We start from the raw sequence: 10000 nt of genomic DNA, 5'->3' as shown, positions 1-10000 counted from the left end.
TATTTGTCTTTCATTCCAATATGCCAAGCCAAACTACAAAACAGAGGTGATAAAAAATAATAGTGTAATGAAATACATAGTAGTAATAAGCAGCATCAAATGTAGTGATTGTGACTAACTCCGAAACATAATTCCTCTCGCCCTTTCCCCTAACCATCATAATGTCTAAACTTTCATATTCCACCTATGGTTAATTTTACACAACATAAAATTTATCTTTTGTGATGTGTTATAAGGTTGCTAAGCAGTAGCAGAACAAAGTTTAGAATAGTTACTGAGAGGTATAGAAAATCAAGGGGGGAGGAAAGAGGCTGTAAGGTTTGGGGAGGGAAAGGGGATGGTGAATGGGGGTGGAGCAACCAATATGGCTAATGCAGCCCAAAATGTAAATGCCAAATGTATAAAATATTTGAAATGTACGTGTAACTTTTTCAATAGTAATTCCAGAGTGCTTCTACATTTCATCTCTTACCTGAGATAAAAATATAAAGAGTTATGACTGGCTGTAATATAACAATTTCTATAAAAAGGCACTTTCATTACATGGGCCTCTGTCTTATCAATTTCTTTGGTTGTACTATATCCTTTAATATCGATAACTTATACATTGCAATGGCAAGTATGATTTTGACTATGAAAAAGTCTATATCTATTTTACCACTCAAAAGATAATCCAGTCAAGCCACAGCATTTACATCCATACCCATGTTCATATCAAATCTACAGACCCACACCATTTTCTACTTGTCATTAAATTTTCAACACTATCCTGTGTATTCAAAAAAAAAACATACAAAAAAGCACATTTACATTCTTTCAAAGCATCTTCCTTTGCGAATTTCAATTTCACTTGTCTTTAATTTCCATCTCACTTAGGCAATTGCAAAGCAACTGGTCTCTACACAGGCTATGGGGAGATGTTTGATATAAGGAGTTCAGGGCAGGATGAAAGAAGCTGAAAGAGAGGAAGAGAAAAACATGGGCAGAGAGGCTGTACAAAAGATGAAGAGAAGGACATGAAATTAATCAAGAGACAAATATCAAATATAGATATGCAAAACATGTGGAACAGCATGAGACAAAGAGAAAAACACAGAACAAAAGATTAGGCATATGACAGGGATTCTGGAATAAAATGGGGGGATATTAAAAAAGAAGAGATGCAAACAGAGGCAAAGACCACATTCATAAGAATGGGGTAGGGAGTAGGACCATGTAAAATAATTCAAAGAATGGTTGTAAAGAATACAGATTATATAAAGCAATACTAGAGGGTATAGAAAAAATTCAACATATGAGGAAGCCCACAGACATTTATAAAAAGTCTGCACATCTAAGTCCAAGCTCTTCAAAAGCAGACTTTACATAACAGAGGTTAGTTAGTCTCTGCCAATGCACAATGCACATAAGCCATAACATCGCTTGATGCCATTCTAATTATAACATTTATCGATTAGAGCAGCAAGGGGAATACTGGGAAAATAAAAGGACACTGACAAAAGAATGGAGAGGTGGGAGAGGGGCATGTGGAGGGGAAAGAATGTGGAGAGGTTGACATGGGGAAGGTACAGGAACATGAGTAGCAAATGGGTAGGGGTAAGGGGTGAGACATGGGGGAAGGGAGTTATAATTAACTTCAAGGACCAAACAGAAAAAAACTGACAATGATTATAATGGATCAATACTACATAAAATAAGAAATAAAATTAATAACAATGTGCACAGAAGGTATGAAATGAATAATAATGAAAAAATATTCAGCACAAAAGATAAGAAAGAAGTGACTGCAGTAATTAGCAAGGGAAGGGCACAAGAGGAAAGACAGAAACAAGGGGTGAGCGAGGTACATGTAGGGAGGCACGGAAAGACTTATAGTCAGGGCTAGGAATAAAACCGTGGCACTTTTTAAATGGCAAAATAATATGAAGAGAAGCCATTAAGAAAATATAATAATGCTCTGAGTTTGCCATTTCCCAGTAGTTTATTATACATTCTATGCAAATTATGGCATGAAAGTTGGTTCGGATGTGCTACGCATCCTTCCTTTACAGAATTCCATCTTCACTAGAAATTGTAATATAAAAATATAGTTGTACTATACAAAAGGACTGCATCAACAAGGGAGAAATAGTGATGAGAAGGGTTAAGAAGATTTTTTGGTTCATACAGTGATCTTTGTGGTAATCTATACACTTAGGATGGGGTTCATTTGTTCAAATTGGGGATGGGTGTGGTCCTGTCTAACGGGTCTGGTCCTATTGTAAACTTTTACGAAACATATATTTATTTCCATATTACTATTCATAAAAACTTAAATGTTTCTTATCAATATGCATTTCAGTATTATCTATTGCTCTTGCCCTTTATCTTCAGTATGGTCAGCTGCAACCAGGCTGGTTAACCTTTAAAGTCCTATTCATCTTGCACATTCTACTGTTTTATATGACAAAAAATGGACTTGTTACTTTGAATGTGCTTTATTTACATGAATATAATGCATTCCCATTTTCATTCATATTCGAGCTGTAACTACAATTTCATCTTCAAAATCGCACTCTGTTGATACTTTATGGATTTACATCTTTAACTATGCACTGAATTTAAGCTTTATGGAGGAAATATATGACAATGAAATATATATTTTCTTGTATTTAAAATCATTCTCTTAAAATGCCTGTAACTAGTATCTGCCTTAGTGAAACGAAAAAATAATGGATTTTTCCCAGATTAGGGGGGGGAGGCAAACAAGCTGATGTTCTTACACTACATAAGAGGTTCAAGAATGCCATACTCTTTGATCATAAAGTCACTGTAAGCTTAAGCCTTAAAATTTCACTGAATATCAATGTGCTTTTTCTCCTCTCTGTCTACTGAGCATTGCAATGCACAACGAGGTTTCCTGTGTGCAAGAGCATAATCCTGGTGTATACAATAATAAATGCAAGAAATACTTGTGCCCATACAACATTGGAAGAAGAACAACCACCCCAACAAAAGGGAAAAGTGCCATAAGGGAGACAAGAGCACATCCAGTGGGAGGGCATTGGGAGTGCCCAACAGGAAGGGAAAAGCACCTGGGAATAAGGAAGACATATGAGGAGGGAGTGGCACTGGTGAAGGATGAGGTAATGATTAAAAGGGGGAGTATTACGGTAAGGAAAGGAACAGGGAGAGTGGGAGGGTCACAGGAGAATGGGGTGGCACTTGTGTGGGAGGAAGGGGCACCAGTAGAGGGAGGGGCACACGAGAAAGGGAGGGGCGTGCACGGAGGATGAGGCAAGAGGGCGAGGACGGGCACGAAGGAAGGACCCGACACGAGGAAAGGAGGGGCACTAGGGAAGGCAAGGGCACGAGGGAAGGGAGGGGCACTGGGAGAGGGAGGGGCACAAGGGGAGGGAGGGGCACGAGGGGAGGGGCTCGCTGGCACCACAACAAACATTGGTCATTATCTCGCCTTATAAGCATTTTCTCTTGCGTTTCAGCGAGTTTTTCCGGTATGGCCCCCTTCTCGTAAGAACCATCAATAATGGCACCACAAATCAGTCTGTTCCTAGTGCCCTAGGCGGCCCAAGAAGCCGAAATCCCTCGCAAAATAGAGAGAAATGGCGTCAGTTTCCATTGACGCTGAAGTTTCTCACAGGTTAGAGCGATTTTTTTCTTTATATGGGTGAAGAACAACCCTTCCTTACACGGCACTGAGAAGCAGAAAGACCGGATTGCTGCCGAATATCAAAAATTCTCCAAGCGGGCTTGCAACAGCCAGTCAGTGAAGGAAATTGGGAAAAACAACAACTCACCTGCCAAAACATGAGAGGGCGGAGAGCAGCGTCTGCCTACAACGCACACCCACGGATCAATTTTTCTGTAAACATATAAATAATAACTGTTAACTAGATATGAAAAAAATAGAATATTTTTATATTCTTCATAATTCGTAATATCTAGTCATACGATTATTTTTTCCGTAGAAATGGTGTAAAAGTGGATTTTTAAGAACCCGTTTGTTCTAAAACGTTGCCCGGAGGTAAACAAAGATGGCGTCGCTGCTCAACCTGAGGAGCTATGGCAGCGGGAGTGAGAGTGAGGATGACAGCCTTGGCGAGGAATCTTTGCAACATTTGCGGCCGATCGAAAGCGGCAACACTATCTCTAAGCAATTGCAGTTTGTGGTCAATCCGGAGGTGACGTCAACGGTAAGGACTAGAATATTTAACCAAGGCTACAGGGTTAGCAGGAAAGAATATTGAGCACGTATGTGTGGTATAACTCATTTTCATAATGTTCCCTAAGATATGATTGTAATGAATGATGCACATATTATAGTAATGTTATTATACATTTGGTGTTTTTAGATTTATACAAATCCCCCTCTGTATATTGTCATTTTATTGTTTGTGATGATGCACCTTGCCACTTGTACCTGTAATTAGAATATTTCTGTGAAAATGGAGGTAAGAGATCAATTTACTGTTAACAATGAATAAATTGGGGCTTACAAGTCTTCCCTGTTATTACGGATGAATTCCTTTGACTCTAGCGTAAATCTACGATCTACTTGTTGTAGCCCATGAAATATACTTCAAAGTAATTGATGAAAAAATACATTTCAAGGTAAGTGATAAAAACAAAGCAACCCACAATAGATGTAGCTCTATCTTGCCATACATACCGAGGTGAAGAGAATGTATCCCGGGGGGTATCAACCCTCCCCTTACACCTAGTCACGGCACCATAAATCGTTAGATTAGGTTGGGTTATGGGTCAGGACTTTTTTGGGGTTCAGAAGGTGTGGAATCCTGTAGATTTTGGCAAAAGATGTTTTTTTTTAACTTTGGCACGTCGATGTGTAGACTTTCAAAGGTAGCAGGCATGCCCGTAGAGTTTCATTGGCCAATGTTTAGCATTTTTTGTGCTAGTTATATGCATATCGGTTTACTATGCTTGTTATTAAAGCCTGTTTTACTCTATAATTTCGCTGATATACTTCATGCCCTCCCCTGTTAACGGGACTTAACTCACTAGTAAATATTAGTTTCTGGGTTGCTCCAAAATCGGCATGCAGTTCTGGCCGGTATCTGCAATGGAACCAGAGTTTATTTTTCAGGGTATCTCATGTGGGACACTCATCATAAATGGGTTAACACATCAAGATTGTCGGCTGTGATTGCTATGGATTGCTTTATTCTCATCACACGAGAATAAATCTGATGATGTAAATAGTGTCTGGGAAGTTCTGATTTTCATAATAGAGAAAATAATGCACAGTATTTTTTATATAGTTCTGTATATAAAGTTCTATCAGAATATGTACTTATTAGGAAATTCTTTCTTATTCTAATTAAATGTTATGCAGTATGTCATTATTAAGAGAATATATGAAGTACATAAATGTGGAATTGCAGTCATTGATAATTATGAAGTATTAATTTTCACACACCTACCAACTTAGTAATACAAAAATTTGTTGACATTTTTTAGTAATGAGTTATGTGATCAGTTTAGCACTTTTTCTCTTATGGACAGTTGAAAGATAGCTTCATGTGTGTAGGACCTCCAGATCTTCCTGAAACTTTATCCAACCCATAGACAAAATTATAAAATCAAAGACTGTTAAAAAAATATATATATATATATATATATATATATATATATATATATATATATATATATATATATATATATATATATATATATATATTCATCACTAATGATAAGAAAAACTGATCCACTCTGGAATCAAGGCCCTTTCCATCAAAGATCTTTGGCAGACAGTTCTTTTGAAATTTTGTACGCTGGCATATATTTCCCATCCTTAATGTCACTGGCATATATTAGTCTATAGGTATTCAGTATTTGAAAGACTGGCATGGCAGACAGGAATAACCAGTTCCAGTTCAGTCACTGAACTGTTTCCTCCATTTGTATCGCAATGTTTTGCTAAGAAATACAAGTTCCTCCATGTGCCATCAGGGAAAACAAATATGCATTAGATATATATATTTCTTTCATATTATAAGTGAGATTTATTGCCATATTTATTTGTTAGTTTATTTTATTTTATAACAAAGAATTATTATCATAGGCCACTTACAATGTATTTCTTTTTCTTTTTCTTTTTTCTTTTTCTTTTTTCATTTTGAGTCATTTATTAAATATGAGGATTTATACACTGTTAACACTTTTTTGAACTGCTAGAAATTTTTATCTATGTGATTTTTACTCTGCAGTATCTGTACCATACTTCATGTGTGCTATAGTTATCAGAGTGTATATCAGCAATGTAGTTAGTCAAGGTGAAAAAAATATATAACTGGGCAATGTACATGTTAGATTTCCATGCTTTAGGAACTTTTTTTTTTTTCTTTCTTTCTTTCTTTCATAATTTAATTGGTTTTTGATCACAAATGCAGAACAATTTTTGTTTTTAGGCATTGAATATTAATCCATACACTTCCATTTCAGAAAGAACTGGATGACCGCCGCCACTTAGACCCACAAGAGAAGGAGCTGAAGTACAACCCAAAGTATGATGAACTGTATGCTCCAACCCTGGGACCTAACAAACCAGAGTCGGACTACCACAAAGTGAACCGCAATACTCTTGCTGGACATGTTGAACCTGCGCACTTCAATCATTTTGAATTTGAGTCTCAGAGACGCACATTTACAACTTATGGTAAGCTTTGTACATTAATTCTGTATTACTAATGGATTACTTCTCAGAGTATCTCATAACAAGAAGAACATAAACACCTGAATCAGTTGCCTTGATTGACTATATCATAACTTGCTTTTGTTTTATCATAACATTGCTTAATCATAGCACAGGGTCGGCAGTTGTTCATATACAATAATATTTATGATTAGAAATATGAGTTATGTGGAAAGTAATTTTAAGATTCTGTTTACTGAAAGGAAAATTAGTCAAAAGTACCTATAGTTCAGTTGTATATGCAACAACCATTAGATTGATCATTGAGGTATGGAACTCAAAGGTTTTCTCAGAAGATTAGAAAAAGTGTAAGAATGAATATCATGTATGCTAAATTGGAAGAAAAAATCTGATTCCATTTGTTATTTGTAGAACACAGACTAGATAGTGACTCGTAGGGTTTTACTTAGCATAGATATCTTTTCTTTTTGAAGCATATTATTAGTGTTATGTAATTATTTTAAGTAACTCAACATATGGCAGATTTACCTATACTAGCATTAAACCACTTACGACAGGTGTCCCACGTATGAGACACCTGGAAAAAAAATTGCCGGGTGTCCTGCCGGTGTGACACTGTAATGGGTCTTGCATTTGTGGGTTAAGTGTCCTATAGAGGGAATGGGACAGAGAGATAACTGAATGTTGTAAAGGTGAAGTTTGTTATCCACATGTCATATTAATTTTGCTGATAGTGATGAACATAATTTAGGCAGGATGAAATAGATATAGCAGAATGTTTTATGATGATAATTTTTTTTAAATCATAAGGGCATAATTGAGTGTTTATTGAACCAGAGCTTTGCTACAGGTAATTTAAAAAAAAAAAAAAAAAAAAAAAAACTTGGCTCTGTTATTATCAGACATATGAATAACAACCATTTATATGATAATGGGGAAGCCAAATTATATCTACATAAAGAAATAATAATGTTGATAATTTTCATGTAGATTTATGCATAAGATAATGGCTGTAACCATAATCAAATATGTCTGATTCTAGTGTCAAAGAACAGATTTTTGATATTTAGAATAAGTTTTTATCCATATTTTATTATAAAGGAAAGTCACATGTTAACAAATAAAGATGGAGAGAGACAGTTATTCTTTTCTGGTGAAGGTAACGTACTTGTAACTTTGTTTTGAAAAACAAAACAAAAAATTCCTGATCAGCAGCATGCAGACCTTGTTTTATGCAACTTTTTGATAGAAATGGTTGTTTTGTGTCCTTAGGACACTGCAGATGAAAGTTGAGATGGCAACAGAAGCAGTATAATATATTCAAGCATCATTTAGTGATTCACATTTAAGCCCTTGTTTAACCCTTACCAATAGTGCAACTCATCCAGTTGTTTATGAATATTCGGAAAAAGTGTAAAATATTACCGTTCACTTGTTACAACTTAAAAAGTGATTTATTTTTCTATGCAGGAGAAGAAAAATACAATTGGAAATGGGTTTGCAGTTCATACACAACTCTTGATTTACATAAGATTTCGGTAGCGTCTGTTTTTTATCAGTTAAGAGTGCTCTCCAGTTAGACTTTATGTTGTTTTCCTCTGGATATATTACCAAAAAAAGATTAATTTAGATTTGTTGAATATCTATTTTCAAGTTGTTTTTTCCCAAGTGCTCTGCAAAAGACAGGAGGAAGTGGCATGTGTATTTAAGACAGGCCATGCTATATTATAACTGAAAGGCTGGTCTTGGCATCATAAGTAATTAGATTTATGATATCCTAGGCATGATTTTCATTTTACCAGTATTTTGCAGACTTGCATTGCTGTTATGCAGTTGTTTGTTTGTTTGTTCTTTAGAATGTTAGCCTAATCACTGTCATTGCAAACATGGAGCTACAGTAAAAATATTTATCTTATATTTCAGGGTATGCTGTTGACCCATCCATCTCTGGAGATCCTGATGACGGAAGAAGATACATTGGAGATACAGCTACGGCCAAGGAAACTTCAGGGATAACAGTGTTTGAGACCAAGCATAAACCTGATCAGCCAACAAAACGACGTCGTGACAAAAATGACGATGCAGGTGACATTGATGGCTTTAAAGGACCCTGGGCCAAGTATGAAAATGAACAGACAGTCATGAAGCCGTCAGAGGAGGAACAACATGCTCTAGATGAGATTCTGGCCAAAAGACAAAAGCGTGGGAAACAGACTGACGATAAACCCATTGAAGAGAAATCTCTGCTCCATATTAAGGATGCTTATGATTACCAGGGACGATCCTTCCTACATGTGCCACAAGATGTTGGAGTTAACCTAAGATCTCCAGACCCTCCAGAGAAGTGTTTCATGCCAAAGAAGTTGATACACACATGGAAGGGGCATAACAAAGGTGTTTCAGCAATCAAATGGTTCCCAGGATCAGGTCACCTCATGTTGTCCTGTTCTATGGACACAAAGATTAAAATCTGGGAGGTGTATAATAACCGACGCTGCATTAGGACTTATATGGGGCACAAACAGGCAGTCAGAGATGCTTGTTTTGATAATGATGGAAAACAGTTCCTTTCAGCTGGTTATGATCGTTTCATTAAGCTTTGGGACACCGAAACAGGGGATTGCGTATCAAGGTTCACCAGTCGCAAAATACCCTACTGTGTTAAATTCCATCCCGATGAAGAAAAGCAGAATTTATTCGTTGCAGGAACTTCAGATAAGAAAATAGTGTGCTGGGATATTAGAACTGGTGAGGTAGTTCAAGAATATGATCGTCATTTAGGAGCTGTGAACACCATAACATTTATTGATGAAAACAGAAGATTTGTCTCCACATCAGATGACAAGAGTTTGCGTGTGTGGGAGTGGGATATCCCTGTTGATTTTAAGTATATAGCAGATCCCACTATGCATTCCATGCCTGCTGTGACCCTCTCACCAAATAAGAAGTGGTTAGCATGTCAAAGCATGGATAACAAGATTGTGATATTCTCTGCTCTGGATAGATTCAAGATGAACCGTAAAAAGACGTTCACAGGGCACATGGTAGCTGGATATGCCTGCACCCTTGACTTTTCTCCAGACATGTCTTATCTTGTATCAGGTGATGCAGATGGTAAAGCTTATGTTTGGGACTGGAAAACAACGAAGCTTTACCAGAAATGGAAGGCCCATGACGACGTTTGCATTGGCATCTTGTGGCACCCACACGAGACAAGTAAACTTGCAACAGCTGGCTGGGATGGCCTTATTAAATACTGGGACTGAGCTTCTTTGCCGGTTATTTACAGAGCTTTACACATTTCCTTATGTTCTGTTAATGCAGTTA

General features: G+C 36.8%; 2 protein-coding genes across 18 annotated transcripts in view; one reads left to right on the top strand and one right to left on the bottom strand.

Moving 5' to 3' along the window:
- The window catches only part of SCAR (wiskott-Aldrich syndrome protein family member 3 SCAR), a 39009-nt gene extending 35130 nt beyond the window's left edge, over positions 1–3879 (bottom strand). For 13 of the 16 annotated variants that reach the window (XM_027376937.2, XM_027376952.2, XM_027376946.2 and 10 more), the window contains exon 1: positions 3798–3879. The gene's annotated coding sequence lies outside the window, so the exon portion shown is untranslated. The other 3 variants (XM_070138327.1, XM_070138328.1, XM_070138329.1) reach the window with 3 other exon arrangements.
- Positions 3460–10000, top strand: part of LOC113824247 (pre-mRNA-processing factor 17) — a 6880-nt gene continuing 339 nt past the window's right edge. Inside the window, exons 1-4 of one of the 2 annotated variants that reach the window (XM_070138334.1) lie at positions 3460–3640; positions 3969–4193; positions 6463–6676; positions 8597–10000. The exon at positions 8597–10000 is cut by the window's right edge and continues 339 nt beyond it. In XM_070138334.1, the coding sequence (XP_069994435.1) occupies positions 4035–4193; positions 6463–6676; positions 8597–9939 (1716 nt within the window). In that variant the 5' untranslated portion in view covers positions 3460–3640; positions 3969–4034 and the 3' untranslated portion in view covers positions 9940–10000. Of the gene's footprint in view, positions 3641–3733; positions 3865–3968; positions 4194–6462; positions 6677–8596 lie in introns of those variants that run through there. The other variant, XM_027376990.2, reaches the window with a different exon arrangement.

Source organism: Penaeus vannamei, chromosome 24 (genome assembly GCF_042767895.1).
Source record: "Penaeus vannamei isolate JL-2024 chromosome 24, ASM4276789v1, whole genome shotgun sequence".
NCBI classification, from domain to species: domain Eukaryota; kingdom Metazoa; phylum Arthropoda; class Malacostraca; order Decapoda; family Penaeidae; genus Penaeus; species Penaeus vannamei.
Note: the sequence above shows the minus strand (reverse complement) of the source record. Positions and strands in the feature narration are given on the sequence as shown.